The sequence below is a fragment of the Solea senegalensis genome, linkage group LG21 (assembly GCF_019176455.1).
Source record: "Solea senegalensis isolate Sse05_10M linkage group LG21, IFAPA_SoseM_1, whole genome shotgun sequence".
NCBI classification, from domain to species: Eukaryota; Metazoa; Chordata; class Actinopteri; order Pleuronectiformes; family Soleidae; genus Solea; species Solea senegalensis.
Genome location: NC_058040.1, coordinates 14855030 through 14872455, shown reverse-complemented (window position 1 = coordinate 14872455; position 17426 = coordinate 14855030). Strand labels below are relative to the sequence as shown.

Genomic DNA, 17426 nt, shown 5'->3' with positions numbered 1-17426 from the left:
GGTGAGGGGTGAGGAAGAAAGAGAGAGGTGAGGAAGAAAGGTGGGGTAAGAAGTGAGGAAGAAAGGTGAGGAGAGCAAGTGTGATGTAGAGAGAGTGAGGAAGAAAGGTTAGGTAGAGAGTGGGGAAGAAAGGTGAGGTAGAGAGTGAGGAAGAAATATGAGGTCGTGAGAGTGAGGAAGAAAGGTGAGGTAGAGAGTGAGGAAGAAAGGCTGAAGGCATGAGGAAGATGAAGCTGACACCTGTGCTGCTGCATGAGGAAGAAGAGAGAGAGAGGGAGGGAGGGGGATAGAGAGAGTTGACTAATGAACATGAGACAGAAAGTGTGTGACTGTGTAAACGTGTGTCACGCACCGTGGACCTGCCTGAATTACCTGGGTCATCGAGTCCGTGCGCATGCACGGGGCTGACGAGCGACCAGAGAGAGCGAGCGAGCGAGAGAGAGAGAGAGAGAGAGAGTTGCGTCCATCGATGCTTTCACGCGCCTTCAGTGTGTGTGTGTGTGTCAGTGGAGGAGGAAACTTCTTCTTCGAGGTTTTTGCTCAGTGATTTTTCTGAAGGAGACGCGAGTTGACGCACGCGGCAGCTGGACTGGATTAGAGCATCACAATCGGGAGACGCGCGTGCCATTACGCACGGAGCTGCTGCTCCAGTGTGGAGGGAAACTATTATAACACACAGACACACGCACGTGCTGATGTTGATGTGAACGAGCAGGGAGGACAGAGCGACAGTGTCCCCGTCTCTGAGTCTGAACTCGGCGGACGGTCACTCGGTTCCCGCCGGGAGGAAAGTTAGACCGCGGGCGGGCGCACGGAGCGAGAGCGAGGGCGAGTGTGGATGTTTGAGAGCAGCGGGGAGACGGAGCCACTGCTCCGCTCATGGACCGCCGACCTCTCCGGCTGAACCGAGGATCATGCTCCGGTAGTTTGCTCCGCCTCAGCGGAACATGCGGATCTTAGGGGACTCGGTGACGGTGTGAGTCCAGCAGGGAGCGGCGCTGGGAGACCGGACTCCAGGGTGTTTCCACACTCCACCATGTCTATGTCCAGCGGAGAGTGAGAGACACCGACAGACAGAGAGGGAGATAGAGAGAGCCGGGGTGATCCGGAGTGTGTTTCATGACGTGTGGGATTAAAACCGGACCCGACATGATCTTTGTTAATATCATCACTGTGGTGTTTGTGTTAGGTGAGTGCACACACACACACACACACACACACACACATCCTTTACTCAAACATCAATCTAAATCAAACCCTTAAACCAGGTCTTAACCTTCTGAAAGCCCCTTAAAGTTGTGAGGACCAGACACAATGTACACACACCCACACACACACTCTGGTTTCCATGACTTCAGAGGACATCACATTGACTTACCTTAACCTTATTCTTAACCTAACCTTGACCTCAGCCTAACATATATTCACCTTAAAATGTGATCATTTACGTTAAGGGGACTTCGTTTTTGTCCCCATTAGGAAGACAAGTCCCCATAATGTGATTTAGGTCCCCACAACATAAGGAATACCAGGTACACACACAAGTTTGCGCAGCTACTCTTTTTAGGACACATTAACCATAAATTAGCAACAAAAATCTTACTCCTAAACTGAACCACTTCCTCAGAAACAAGGTTCTGCCTCATTAGGACCAGGTTTTGGTCTCCATGAGGACGACAGGTCCTGACAAGGTCAGCGTTTATTACAGACAAGGTCCTAAAGAGGTGACACACACACATTAACTGGTCATGATGTACTTAAACTGTGAGGTACTTGTATTCTGATCAAACTACAGTCCAATAAATAGTCAATAATCATCTGGACAAAAGCAGGTGATCGTCAGGGGCCCAAGCTGAGAGGAGCCTCCGGAGCCCCGATGACTCACTGCTCACTTTATTAGGTACAGAAGTCACCTGATAAAGTGACACCTGCAGCTCATCTAACAGATATGATCTGCTTCATTCCTCAGTTTTAACAAGTGTTTTTTTTTTATTTCATCTCAACTGTTCCTCACTGATATTCTCTCAGATATTTTCAGTCCATTCTCTACAAACTCTGGAGATGGTGGTGCGTGAAAATCTGCAGTTACTGGAAAAGTCACATTTCTTCCTTATTCTGACGCACAGATTGAACATGAGCATTAACATGTAGTGAACATGTGTACCTAATAAAGTGGCTGGTGTACAGTTGTACAGTAAGAACCTCTTTACAGGGTTCCCACTCTGTGGTTGACATCAAATTCAAGGACTTTCCAGGACTGATTCCCTCAAATTAAAGGACAGTGTGCTGACACGGCTTAAGATGGGAGGACAACTTGTAAGAGCGTCTTCAACCATGATGGCGTCCACTTTTACTGATTTGCAGCACGCTCTACATCTGGACAAATGATTGTCCTCAGGATCTTGGACAATCACTTCATTTCCTCATTGTTCTGCACGGAATCTGGCGTCAACGGTGAACAGAGAGATAGTGGACAGTGTCCACAAGGCTGCTAGTAAGGATGACTCCACGTGTCGTCCTGCGTAGGCCTCGTCTACGTACACCAAGCAACGTAGGGCATGAAACAGTACCTGAATATTAATTTAACTTCTTTCTTACAAGAAAATTCAAGCACTTTCAAAGACCCATGTCTATTTTTGTCTATCTATAAGGGCCTTAAAAAGTTGTGTTTTTCAAATTCTAGTCCCTATTACAGAGGCCTTGTGCCACCATCTTGTTGCTTAAAATGAAGAAAAACCCTAACCCTAAACATGAATACCAGATTGTGTGTGTGTTCAATTTTAAAGTTGAACAGTATTAAACATATTTAAAATAACAACAATAATAATAATTGTTTGAGTTTTTGTCTCGATGACCAAAAAGAATTTTGCGAAATTATAACCACGCGCTATGCAACAGCTTTCAGAAACTGGATTTTTCTGATAGCACAAACCGTCGCGTAATCATGGCGATACAAAGTGCGCTCGCACAAACATGTCGTCTGTGAACATAGCATTCGTACACATAGTATTGTGTTTTTCTAATCTGTTGACATGTTGCTATGCTAACTAGCATTGTTCCCGAGAGCTATTGCTACCATAGGCTAACAATTATTTGAAATATGTTTGGTGACCTATAAATGATCTCCAAGTGACCCATCTACGGGTCCCGACCCAGACTTTGGGACTCACAGCTGTCGTGGATGTGTGTGTGTGTTTGTGTTGCCGTGGTGTTTTCAGGTCACTGTGTGTGTGTGTGTGTGTGTGTGTGTGTGCTGCGGTGCTGTCCTTGGTGCTGAAACAGCCTCAGCCTCATAGAAGCGGCTGTAAATGTGAAAAATGCAGCCTTGAATTAAGCAAACAAAGTGAGTCAGCCTGAGTTTGATGGCAGCAGACAAACACAGAGGTGAGGTTCATGACGCTCGGGTCTGAGTCTGTCACTGCGCTGACCGCAGACACACAGACGGTGCTCACAGACACTCAGTGTCACAGTGTCAGGATGAAAACCTTTGTATAGAACAGCCATAATTATTGACTCCTCCTCCTCCTCTCTGCTTTTACTTATATTTAATAAACACCATGAACAGACGCTGTTAGAGAAGCTGTTAGTGTTAAATGAGTTTATTTACTCTGACTGCTCCTGTGGACGCTGAGATGATGATGATGATGATGATAAAAAACACTTGAAAGGTTTTGTGTTGTGGCTTTATGAGGCACTGACACATTCACTCTGAGTGAAAACATGGCTGCCAGCAAGGACAACATGAAAAACACATCTTTATGAGGCTTAGCTTCACTCCACAATATCTGAAGAATATTATATACTCTAGGTGGGAACTGAAAGTTACTCTGCTGCACCAAACTCCATAGAGCAAACACAGCACACAGGAGCTGTTTATCCACTGCTGCCTCCATCAGGAACTTCAAATGTGTTGTTTTGGTACGTCATTGTTTAAAGTCCTGTGACACAAACTGACCACACGAGGCAGCGGTGGACCAGCAGCGTCTGTGTCCCCCTGAGATAAAATCTGCCGTGATGACTGGAAACTTTACCGTGCAGAGCAATGCTAGCAAAGTTAGAGTAAAGGTAACACATGTAACATAGTTATCAGTCGCAGTGCCATGATACCAGTTTAGTACCAGTTCTCGATATCCACCCCCACTGTCCACATAAGGAGTACAACCACTAGAGGGCAAAGTAGCTTCAAGAGTCTCTGACAACAGCAACATGGAGGAATAAAACCGTGACTCTAATCTAAACCAAACTCTAATCTATGGAAGCTAATTTTGCCAGCATAAGAAAAAAAAGCTCATGTTAAGTCAAAATTACTGACTATCTCATAATTGGGGGGCAAGCAGACATATGCATTGTTGTGTAACGTACTTCCTTATTGGACGTGAAGCTTCCTCTTCCTCTGGGAATTAGACAAACGCTGTCAAAAAAAAGTTCAGTAAATTCCAATGGGAACTAATCTTTTTGGAATTGTAAATATAGCGACTGAGTCATCGTTTTGCACACACCGACTGTGACATTGTGGCCTCACACCCTCTCGCTCTCTCTCTCAACAGATGTGTGTGTGTGTGACTCAGAGCTCGGCGCCCCCGGCTGGCGGGAACCCCTGGACTGCGTCCGAGCCTCCGAACTGTGCAACCAGAACAGCCAGTGCAGCTCACGATTCCGCATCATGCGCCAGTGCCTGTCTGGCGGGGACAAGGAGCGCAGCGCGATGCTGGCCTCCAAGGAGTGCCAGGGGGCGCTAGAGGTGCTGCAGGACTCGCCGCTGTACGACTGCCGCTGCAAGAGAGGCATGAAGAAGGAGCTGCAGTGTCTTCAGAACTACTGGAGCATCCACATGGGACTAACTGAAGGTGAGGAACCTCCACTGCTGCTGCTGCTGCTGCTGTTTAACTCAAACTTCAAGTGTTTAGTGATTCAAACTTGTGTTGCTATGCCTGCGCTGCACACAGGAAGTGATTTGTTACAGGTAAAAAATAGACAGCGGCGGCAACAACAACATGGTTTCAGAAGTGAATTCAGAACCTGGTCCTTCAGCAGTTTTTGAGGGGATAAATGTTTCCTGTGCCCCCCCAACCCCACCCCCCGCTCTGCTGCTGATACACACAAACGCTCCCTCTGCCAGGTCTGATAGTTTTGCTTGACAGAGTTGAGTAACGTTACATCATTTCTGCTCACGAACAACAAACAGTGGCAACATGATGACACGAGCAACAGCAAGAAAAGAATTCATGAAAGTTACGCAGTGCAGCTTTAAAAACTATCTTAGAGACATTTAACAATGAGACATGAAAACAACTTCCTTCAGTTTTTACTTTGGCCTTTTGCTCCACAGACGTGGCTCTGTTTGGTGTGATTGATTAGAACTGGATTCACATCAGTGATGAAATTTCAGTCAGAGATAATGGAGTTTTTACTTATTCATTTGTTTTTTGTTTCCTAGATTGATTTTTCTTCCTTTTTAGATAGAATGGACCATATCTGATGTCGTGTAGAAAGATGAGTGTAATGCGCTTCATTGTCCAGGTGCATTGTGGGTAACGTAGGCACCAGGAAGAGGAACTTGTGGAATTAAAAAAAGAAAAAGACACTACGTGTTCGTGTTTGTCTCAATGAGTCAGCAGAGGGCTTTTCTGTAGCAGCTGTTTGTTGTTGTTGTTGTTGTTGTTGATGATGTGATTGTTGTTGTTGATGTTGTTCTAATGTGCTATGGGATTTTTACCAGAGCACATGAAACATCCTTTCACTGCAGACACCTGGCTAATGCCTTCAGTTGGTTCAGGTCCCACTGCTGCTCCGGTGCTGTGTTCCACACACACACACACACACACACACACACACACACACACACACACACACACACACACACACAGCTAGCTGGCCTAGTTTGGGTCTCAGCAGTGGCAGAGCTCATTAAGAGTCTCTCTCTTTGTCCTCCATTTCACTAAAGATGTCTCTGTAGCAAAGCAATTCACATACACACACACACACACGCCACACACACACATAGGCAGCACACACACACACGCACACACACACGCACACACACGCATGCACACACACACACACACACACACACACACACACATACACACACACACACACACATAGGCAGCCACAGCACGCACACACACACAGGCAGCCACACACACTGCAGACGCACACACACACACACACATAGGCAGCCACACACACAGGACAAACAGACAAATTAAATGAAAAACCAACACAGGGACAAAATATGTGCCTCTTTTCCTCTATTGATTTTCACTGAGCTCTTCCAATCCTTAACCGAACACTATTGAGCTCCAAACAGTTGTACTGCATCATACCGAGCTCTACCAAGATCGACCTAACTCCCTCAACCTTGAGTACCAAGCCTTACCAAGCTTTACTGAGCTCTACCGAACTCAACTGTACAATACTGAGCTCTAGAGAGAGTATTGAACAAGACGAAGCTCTATCCACACACAACAGTGCTGAGCTCTACTGAACTTCACTGAACAGTGCTGAGCTCTACTGAACTTCACTGAACAGTGCTGAGCTCTACTGAACTTCACTGAACAGTGCTGAGCTCTACTGAACTTCACTGAACAGTGCTGAGCTCTACTGAACGTTACTGTTTTGAGCTCTACTGATGTTTGTAAACACTACTGAGCTCTATCAAAGTCTATCAAACGCTCATGAACTCTACTGACTAACCCTTTAGGTCAGTTTTTTTGCATCTCAAGGATTTACAAACAAAATTCTTGTTTTGGAACAAGAAGACTTCCTCCATGTTTCTGCCATGGCGTGGTATGTTTACCCCTCACATGAGTCCACGTGAACACCACAGTCATGTGGGATTAAAAATGTTTTCGCAGAGTGAGGGAAGAGAGAGAACATGAGGGGGGAACTGAACCACAGGTGAAAAATCAGGAAATGAAGTTAAACAAGCGTCTTCCCGCTCGTCGTTGAGTTCAGGTGATCAGTGTAGCTGAGAGACTCCATGTTTGTTGGTCCCACAGATCCATCACTGCAGTGTTCGCCCGCCGCACGGCCATGTTCGTTTGACGCTCCATTAAACCTCACTCGACAACGGCCATCATTACCCTATTAACTGTCTGAGTGTGTGTGTGTGTGCCTGAGGCACATGCAGAACACAGAGCAGGTCAGTTAATTTGTCCGTCAGTAGGTGGCAGTAGAGTCGCTTTCAGACATGGACCTCGGGAAATTGGAAATCCTCCAGATTTTGCCGTTCATTTACGACAAACACGGCAGGAGATTAGAGGAAAATGTCGTCCAGGTGAGGGGGCAGAGCTGCAGGAGGAAGTACACTAGGCCACTCCCACTTGGTCACGCCCTCCCTGTGCGACCCCTCTGTTCTCAACACATGGTTATTGATGATGTCAGTGGGGTATTTATGCGCTTGAGCTAATGTTGCTGTAAGCTGCGTCCACAGTGTGTGTGTGTGTGTGTGTGTGTGTGTGTGTGTGTGTGCTGGTGGAATCGAGAGAGAAAGCCAGAAGATAAAAGATTTGTTTTCTTTATCATTAGAAAAGTAAACGCTCAGCTGAGCTTCGCCAAAGAAGAAACTGGAAATTATTTCAGCCCTAATCTGTAATTACTGTGTGTGTGTGTGTGTGTGTGTGTGTGTGTGTAAACACCCGTCCTACTTTACATTAAATATGTGCCACAGTGTACAGTGAGTGGTGCTGTGCACCCTGGAGAGCTCATTACGTGAAGGTGCATCTCATCTTCTTCTCCATTCGCTTCCTCAGTTTGAAGCAGAAGCAGAAATGTGATGAAATTTAAATGTACGTGTGTGCGCGAGTGAGCGCGTGTGTGTGTGTGTGTGTGTGTGTGAGCGTGTGAGAGAGAAACGTAAATGCTGCTTGAGACGTTTGGTTCTTACCTCATGCGGTTTCATTTCCTGCCAATGAAATCTCATTTTCGAGCTGTGCACCTCTTGGAAAACTTGATTTGGCAGCTGGAGTCAGACCTGTGTCTCTGAGGGGACTTCATGGAAATGAAATGAACCCCCGCTGGAATGGAACAGTCCATGACTCCATGCTTCCAAGTTAAACTTATGATTTTTAAATATTTGTCCACAAAAATGTCCTGTACTCATGTCTTTTTGTGGACACGCTCACTCTCACATAATTCTTTCTTCTTTTTTTAAATGCAGACAGAAAAGACGTGGCGTCAGTGTGTCAGGTGATGACAGATGACCGCTCTGACTAAACGCTCATGTCACTTTAAACCAGACGTGGTTTAAAAGCTGCTCAGAAATTGTCATTTAAATGAGGTCAATTAGCTCAAACACGTCACGCTACCACCTTTTCCAGCGCTTTGTTCAAACAAAACTGGCACGGTGACTAATCTGCAAATTAAGTCTGCGTGATATAACACAAATTCAGTCTGCTGTGAGCGACCAGGAAAACCACCGGCTGCATTTCACTGCAACAACCACAACACGTACTAGTCTTCTGATTTCTCAGCTTCTTAAATGTGAATATTTTCTGTTTTTTTTTTTTTTTTGCTCCAAGTAACAAAGAAATCAGTAAATTGTGGATGAAAAACAAGACGTTTGACAAACACTGATCAATATTTAACAATAACTTGTTTTATCAAGAAAATGATCGACCTGATTAATCAACTATGAAAATAAGACCGCGTTAATGTGAGTGTGGTTGTGATTGCAGAGTGATTAATAGACTGTGGTCAGCGGATTACTGCAGAGGTGAATGACTACTGTGTCCTAATATCACTTAATCCTGCTCCACACGGGAGGATTTTCTTAAATCTGACTTGATTTTAAAGAAGTTTAAAGAAGTTTGCAACCGATTTTCAGCGTTTTAATCCCAAGAAAGCACAGACTAGACAATCCAGTCAGGGAGGAGATTCCAGGGATTTGGGATCTCACAGAAACTGGCGTGATTTAACGTGACTTCAGAATATAAACAGACGTAAAGGCGGACTGTCTGAGAAACCGTAAAAGTAACAGTTTGAAACAAAAGTATGCTGTTTCCCGGACTCTGATGCTTCCGGTGACGCTAAAATCTCGTCTGTTAATCCCACTCACTACAGGATAATTTGGTCAGATTATCTGTTCAAATCAGATTAAAATCGGAAGACACCCACGATTGTCAGAAGGACCAGATCGGTAGGTTTGAACCAGTTCCTCAGAAATTAGTTTCTGCCTCGTTAGGACCAGGTTCTCTGATGCGTCCGATGACGTTAACTTTGCGTCCGTTAATCTCTCACGTTACAGGATAATTTGGCCAGATAATCTGTTTGTAACCTGGTCAATTATCCTCTAGTGTGGGCGGGTTTGACGTCAGTTTGTATTTGACTAAAGGACGGGGAAGAGAGACACATGTGGGATGCATTTTAACACCAGACGTAGATGATAATGGTCTGTTATCAAGTTTTACCATTCACACTCACATTCATCTTTCATCGCTCTCACACTGTGTCTTTTCCAGGGACACACATCTATATAAAGACAAGCGGAGCTGGGAATCAAACCCTCGACCCCGGGCTAAAAAAAAATGACACACTCCACCACTGATGCACCGTCAGTGAACACGTGCACAGCTGTACTCAGAGCACAGAAGACTGATGTTAACACCAGGTCTGAACAAGACCGCGGTGTCGCTAACACATTCACATGCTGCTGCAGCTGTGTGTGTGTGTGTGTGTGTGTGTGTGTCTGGACTCTGTGTCTCTGTGGACCCAATGCTAAACAGCCCGCAGCTCATTTATGAACCCGCATGCTAAACACATAGCTCATTAGCGTGCGTGCTAAACACCATCAGTCCTCAGCCACACTTGTTAAATTAGCCTCTTTTATTGGACTTCACATGAAAACACCGATGTCTGTTGTTCACTGTGTCCTTTAGCAGATGAACTCTGACCCCCACTTCCTGTCACTGATTAGACCAGTCACTGGACAGGCCGCTCAGAGCCTGACGCGTTAGCGTGAATGCTAAATAGCGCCTGTCAATACTAAGTGGCCTGATCTATTAGCTGAAAGGATTAACCAATCTAATCCGGGTGATTACTTAAACACTGACAGGTCATTGAGCACCTTATAAATCTGCACTTTCAGCAGCTCGAGCTGAAGGCGGAGAAGACAGAGAGACAAGGACTGTGTTGTTTTGAAGACATTAACGTGTTCATTCACGGGTTTTAAAGTTTAGTGGTAAGAAGTTCTGATGCAGTCAGAGTAGAGTGATATATGAGATAAATGTGGATATAAGAGTGACAGTACACTGTAAATACACTGTAAAATAAAAATATCTCCTGTTTATGATCTGTATTACATGATAGTGTTGGGTCAAAATATCCATTTGGTGACATATCGTCGTCCTTCCTCGTGCTGTACGATAAGTGATTACATCACTATATACAATATTTGTATTAATAAATGAAGGCGCTCTAAAGGAAACACTCCCTCTATCGCGATTGTCTCACAATGTATTGATTATCACAGAATCACGATATTATTGGTATCGTGGACGATGTATCGCGTATCGTATCATAGCATGAGGTACCCTGTGATTCATGACCTTAAAAATACGCTTATTATCTTTCATTTCTTTAATTATAATAATTATGATTTATATTATTTATTTCACTGTTTAAATGAAAGATATTTACGTGTGTTAGAAACAATAAAATTGACTGTAAATATGGTCACTTTCTGCTTTAAAATAAATAATTAGGCTTAAAATTGCACAGTGTTATTTATTATTATTATTATTATTATCAATAATAATAATAATTATAATATTATTAATTAAGACTATTAAGTGAAATATATATTTTTAACAATATATAGAATATTAAGTGTTTTTCACTAATTTACACGATATGATGATTATAAGTGCGAATGAAAAACCAGGAAAAGTCATCACAGATGCCTTAATACGATATGACGACATGAAAATTCATATATATATATATATATGTATATATATACATATATATATATATATGTATACATATATAATATAGATATAATATAGCACCAGTTCTAGAGCAGAGGCTCATTCTCAGTGAAAACATGGCTTCCAGCAGCGATACCAAGTAAAACACAGATTTTCTCCACTTATCAAAAGGCTCAACTGATAAAATCTACATCAGCTTAAGTCTATAATATCATAAGAATATGCTCAGTGCTTTATCTCACTGTTACACAGCCTTTATCCAACAGAAAAACATCCAGTTTACTGCTAAGTCAATGTGTAACGTTACATGCTCACTCTCCCACGCCAGAGTCCATAGAGAAAAGCAGTGATTTTTAGATCACAGGTTACACGCTGCACTTCTGCCTCATTTATTTAACAGTTAGAAGTTAGAAAATAAAAACATATGAACTCACTGACGGAGACAGCGGTGGATCAACAGCTGCTGTGCCGCTGTGACGTAGAATGGGCTTTGGGGCGGGTGGGCAAGCGGCGTTTCCTGTTGAGAAAACGCTTGGGTTAGACAGTGAGATAAAGGTGGGAAATACACATATTTGTATAATTCTGTGGACTCAAAACAGTTGTAAGACAAGTCCATTCTCCCTCTTGTCTGTGTTACACAAAATAGTGGACACCACGCTGCTCTTGATTTATGAATTCAGCGACGACAGACACTCATGTGGTCATCTCCAGCAATAAGTCTCACTCAAACATCACACACGTCTACCATTAAGTGTTAAATCAACAAGAGAGAAGAACCGGGGGGAGGAATCAGCAGCGAGGCTGTTAAGACTGGTAATATTAGGACAAGTTAAACGTGTTTATAATCAAAGTTAATGACCACACACACACACACACACACACACACAGCTGAGGCTGTGACACAAAACAGACGATGGCTGTTTGGTGAAGATGGAGGAGTGAGTCTGCTCTCCTCTGTCAGTGAAAGCTGAGACGCAGCAGTCAGGAGGAGGAGGAGGAGGAGGAGGAGGAGGAGGCAGCGCTGCACTTTGTGTTTCTCCACTTCAGCTGCTCTCACACACACACACACACTTTATCAACCATTCATTTCATCACAGACGACAGTGTCAATGTGAAGCAGCGACTCGTTCATGTAAACGACCACACACGCCGCTTTATATTACACACTCACACGTTCATCACATGTGTTCATCAGCGTCTCACATGAACACATCATCATCATCATCACCTCACGTCTGCAGGTCACAGACGTGAGGTGATGACGATGATGATGATGACGATGAGTCAGAATGCCGTTTCCCGGGCGTCGTCACAGGAAACGGCAGATTTTACGGGAAACGTTATTTCAGAATCAGAAATCCACCTCAGACTGATCGATTCAATCATTGATTTTGATATTCAGAGAATGTGTGTGTGTGATGATCACAGATGTTCTGCTCAGTCACACATTTAATGAAAACTGTTTTTTTTGTCATAAACACTGACCTTGTCAGGACCAGAAGTCCTCATGGAGACCAAAACCTGGTCTTAATGAGGCAGAACCTCTTTTCTGAAGACATGACTTGTGGTTATGTTTAAGGTTGAGGATCATGTTCAGTTTAGTCTGAAACTTAGGTCATTATGTCTGGTCCGCACAACTTTAAAGGCCTCTTTGAGACCTGGTTTTAGGGATAGGTTTAGATTTGGGTTTAACATGTGTGAGATGTGTGCTCACAGCAGGAAGCACCAATCCTAACATGTAGCATCACAAAATGACAGGAGGAAACTCAGCTAAAAGCCTCTGAGAATCACTTCAAAACAAACACAATTCAAACCCCAAGCAATTATATGGACATGTGACAAAAACATGAAAACAGCGTGTGTCTGCTAATTTCACCACTTCAAGCAAACCATACAAACTTTTCTGCTGAAAGACTCTTCACATAATCATAAAGTACGTCTTTCCTTTGATGTCCTAGCAATCTCTGGTTCCCAGATCCTTTAGGGAACGTTCCCTGAAGGTTCTCTAGGTTCTCCTGTGGTTGATATGGAATGTCGTTCCCCTAACACTACTATGTCACACCCTTCATTAAAACCTTTATAGAACATTCTCTTTTGGGTGTGTGGTCAAAGGTTAAGTGTCAGGTTTGGGATCTTAGCTGTGATGGTTAAGGTTAAGGTAAGGGCTTAGGGAATGTATAAGTGTCCTCACAAAGGATGCTGCCGGAGAATTTGTGTGTGTGTGTGTGTGTGTGTCTGTGTGTGTACAGGTAATCCAGCTTCAGGCTGAGACAGCACTGATGAAAACATGGCAGATGTTTATGTGTGCAGCTGTAAAAGTGACTTCACCTGCAGGCACGCACACGCGCACACACACACACACACACACACACACACACACACACACACACACACAGATGTGTTCAGTGAATCAGAATGACTTGTTGTCTTCAGCTTCAGAACCCTTACCTCGACCTCTCATTGACCCTGCAGACACTGCCAGTAACACAGAGATGTTTCATCTTCTCTCAGCTCTGACATGTGCATGTGCATGTGCATGTGCATGTGCATGTGCATGTGCATGGCTCCAGCCTCCAGAACAACACGAGACTCTGAGAGTTTGACTCAGAAATCAGCAGAATCAATACGGTCCTTTATTCATGTATTCACCTGTGTGTACTTGTTTATCTCCTGCGGAGGATTATTTTGCTCTCTAATGGAAAATGAGTGTAAATATACACACACACACACACACACATACACACATGTTTGCGCTGCTATTCTTCTGAGGACACTGCATTGACTTCCATCCATTTATAGCAGGCATTTAAATTCCGGGGCCAAAGCATCAAATCTTCCTCAGGCAAAACCTTTTTTCATTTAACATAAAATATTCAATCTTGTACAAAAATGTCAAAGTTAAGAGATGTGTTAAAAAAAGTATATAAAACTTGTATGCCTTTCAGAATAAAAGCTCTGAATTCTACATGACCTTGTTGTTTTTGTGAAGTTAACGTTTGAAAAAAACATCTGATTATTTTTAATTCATCTACTGGGCCAGAATATGAATGTTGGCGGGCCAGTTTGGGCCCACGTGCCCGCCAGTTGCTGACCACTGATTTAGAATCTAAACAAAGCCTTATCCCTAACCCTCGTGTCTTCATTCAAACCTTAACTCAAGATTTTCGTAAACCAGATGCGATTTTAAAAACGTGGGAGACCGATTTTTCAAAGTTTTAATCCAGACGATCCAGTCCAGACGCAGGACCACACACTTGCGGTTTAATCCAAGGATATCAGGGAGGAGAGTCCAGGGATTTGGGATCTCACAGAAACATAAAAAAATACAACTGTGGATGAAGTCATGGCTGAGGTTCTTGTACAAGTGACGGTTCTAAGCAAACATCCGTTTCCTGGTCAACTTCAGTCGTAAATATCATAATAACATGTTTAACACCCACGATTGCTGGAAAGAACCAGATCTAGACTGAAACCTGGTCAATTATCCTCTAGTATGGGTCAGGGCTTTAACCAGTTCCTCAGAAGTGAGGTTCTGCCTCATCAGGACCAGGTTCCGGTCTCCACGAGGACTACTGCTCCTGACAATGTCAGTGTTTGTGACAGAAAACCCCAAGAACTCAGGTGGCAAGCGACAAAATTGAAAACGTGAGATGATTAAAGTGAAAGCAGCGACTCAGGAGAAGTTGTCGCGGTGTTGTTGGTGGAGGTGCCAGAGGAAATGTCACGCCGCCTCTGAGTGTGGTGTGAATAAGCCGCTCTGTGCTGAGTGTTTACCTGCAGGATGAGTGGGAGTGTAATCCTCCTCTGTCCATTTCCTGCTGAATGCAGAAAGAAAACAAGCTCTTTGATCAGCTGCTGTCGCCGTGACACTGGGATTTAGCTTCCTCTGGAGTCACGTCCAGAGTCGAGTTCACGCCGTGACACGACGTCAGAGCGGCTGCTTCATCTTCTCTGTCAGAATAAACTGGCTTTTAGTATTAGAGACAGATGATGGAAGATATAACGTAAGTGAATATTGAGTGGAAAATGTCACAGATTGTGAAATTTTAGTTTTTAGAAATGTTTGTTTTTCTGGAACAGATGTTTAGTTTTTCACTTTGAGTCTGGAAACTGATTAATCTCCGTGTGGGTGGAGGAAAAATTGATAACAGTGAATTATTGCAATATTCAGCGTGCCGTTATTCTACTGCTTTTGAGACACCTAGTATAATTTTTTAGTATATTATTTTTTAACTGATGTTACAAATAACGTTGAACTTTGTGTAGATTAGCATAAAAAAATCAATTGAAGTTTCAGTCCACTAGATGGTGCCATATACTCAAGTCACACACTAGAGATGTTGTGTGAGTATATCGCAATATCGTGATAATATTGTACCGGGACTTAAATCTCACGATAATATCGTATTGTGACTTAAATATCAAGATAATATCGTATTGTGACTTAAATATCGTAATAATATTGTATTGTGACTTAAATATCAAGATAATATCGTATTGTGACTTAAATATCGTAATAATATTGTATTGTGACTTAAATATTGTGATAATATCGTATTGTGACTTAAATATCGTGATAATTAAATATTGTGATAATATTGTACCGGGACTTAAATCTCATGATAATATCGTATTGTGACTTAAATATCAAAATAATATCGTATTGTGACTTAAATATCGTAATAATATCGTATTGTGACTTAAATATCAAGATAATATCGTATTGTGACTTAAATCTCATGATAATATCGTATTGTGACTTAAATATCAAGATAATATAGACTTAAATCTCAATAATTGTGACTTAAATATCAAGATAATATTAAATATCAAAATAATATCGTGACTTAAATATCAAGATAATATCTTAAATCTCATGATAATATCTATTGTGACTTAAATATCAAAATAATATGACTTAAATATCAAGATAATATCGTATTGTGACTTAAATCTCATGATAATATCGTATTGTGACTTAAATATCGTAATAATATCGTATTGTGACTTAAATATCAAGATTACATTACATTACATTACATGTCATTTAGCAGACGCTTTTATCCAAAGCGACTTACAGTGGAATCAAGTACAATTAGCCAGGGGTGGAATCGAACTTGCGACCATGATGTCTTTGGTACACAAGGCAGGGTCTTAACCACTGAGCCACTCCACCCCAATAATATAAGATAATATCGTATTGTGACTTAAATCTCATGATAATGTCGTATTGTGACTTAAATCTCATGATAATATCATATTGTGACTTAAATCTCATGATAATATCGTATTGTGACTTAAATATCAAGATAATATCGTATTGTGACTTAAATATCAAGATAATATCGTATTGTGACTTAAATCTCATGATAATAAAGTATTGTGACTTAAATCTCATGATAATATCGTATTGTGACTTAAATATCAAGATAATATCGTATTGTGACTTAAATATCGTAATAATATTGTATTGTGACTTAAATATCGTGATAATAAAGTATTGTGACTTAAATATTGTGATAATGTCTTATCGTGACTTAAATATTGTGATAATATCTTATCGTGACTTAAATATCGCTATAATATCTTATTGTGACTTAAATATCATGATAATATCTTATCTTGACTTGATAATAACATATGAACGACCATCAGATTTGAATCACGTTCAAATGATTTAAGATTATACTGCCACAAGGTGGCGCCTCCACCTGTTGCACAAAGAAGTCAGTCTGAATGGAAGTCGATGAGAAAAATGAGCTTCTCATTTAAATTATTATGTTAGTAAACATTTTCCAGACGGAGCACTTCGTCCGTACTTTGTGTTCATTTTGAAACGGAGCAATTCCCGCGGGAATCGTGGGGGCAGTATAGAGACAACAGTCCACAGTCAGTCAGTAAAAAGGCGAAGAATAGACTATAAGAGCATTTAAACTGGTTCACGCAGCCAGAAAACATAGAGACTACCTGGTGCACGGCTTCACTCACTGTCTCGCTGTGAGACGTGGTATGATTCATTCTGAGGGGCTATCAAGTTGTCAAAAGTCGCAGACATGGAAATATCGAGAATGCCGCTTATCATCAATCTTCCTCATCGGCAACACCAATGAGAGTAATATTCGCCGTTAATGGGGACACGACACACACACACACACACGAGTGACTAGTGACTTTACACCAGACTTCTGTAGTTGTTGGAGATTAACCCACGTTTTTAGGATTGTTAAGTAGTTTTAAGTGATCTTCAGTTTGATCTGTGTGTGGGACGTCTCTTCCTGTGACGGGACTCTGGCCAGTCAGCAGTCTGACCAATCATCGCATAGTACCTACGACTAGCACGCTTGGAACCTCGCAGGAGCAGGTACTAAAAATAGTACCTGGTACCAGGTACTAGGCTAGTGGACACGCTACTTAAACCGTGCCGTGGCGAGGCGAGTAGAGCCGGTGGAAATGTGCCATTAGATCCCACCTTCACGAAGTCTACTCGTGTTTTTGTCT

The 17426-nt window shown here is 42.4% G+C and overlaps 1 protein-coding gene across 1 annotated transcript in view; it reads left to right on the top strand.

The window, feature by feature from the left end:
* Positions 1-345: 345 nt before the first annotated feature.
* Positions 346-17426, top strand: part of gfra2b (GDNF family receptor alpha 2b) — a 39525-nt gene continuing 22444 nt past the window's right edge. Inside the window, exons 1-2 of the mRNA XM_044013080.1 lie at positions 346-1189; positions 4548-4847. Of these exons, the coding sequence (XP_043869015.1) occupies positions 1120-1189; positions 4548-4847 (370 nt within the window). The 5' untranslated portion in view covers positions 346-1119. The remainder of the gene's footprint in view (positions 1190-4547; positions 4848-17426) is intronic.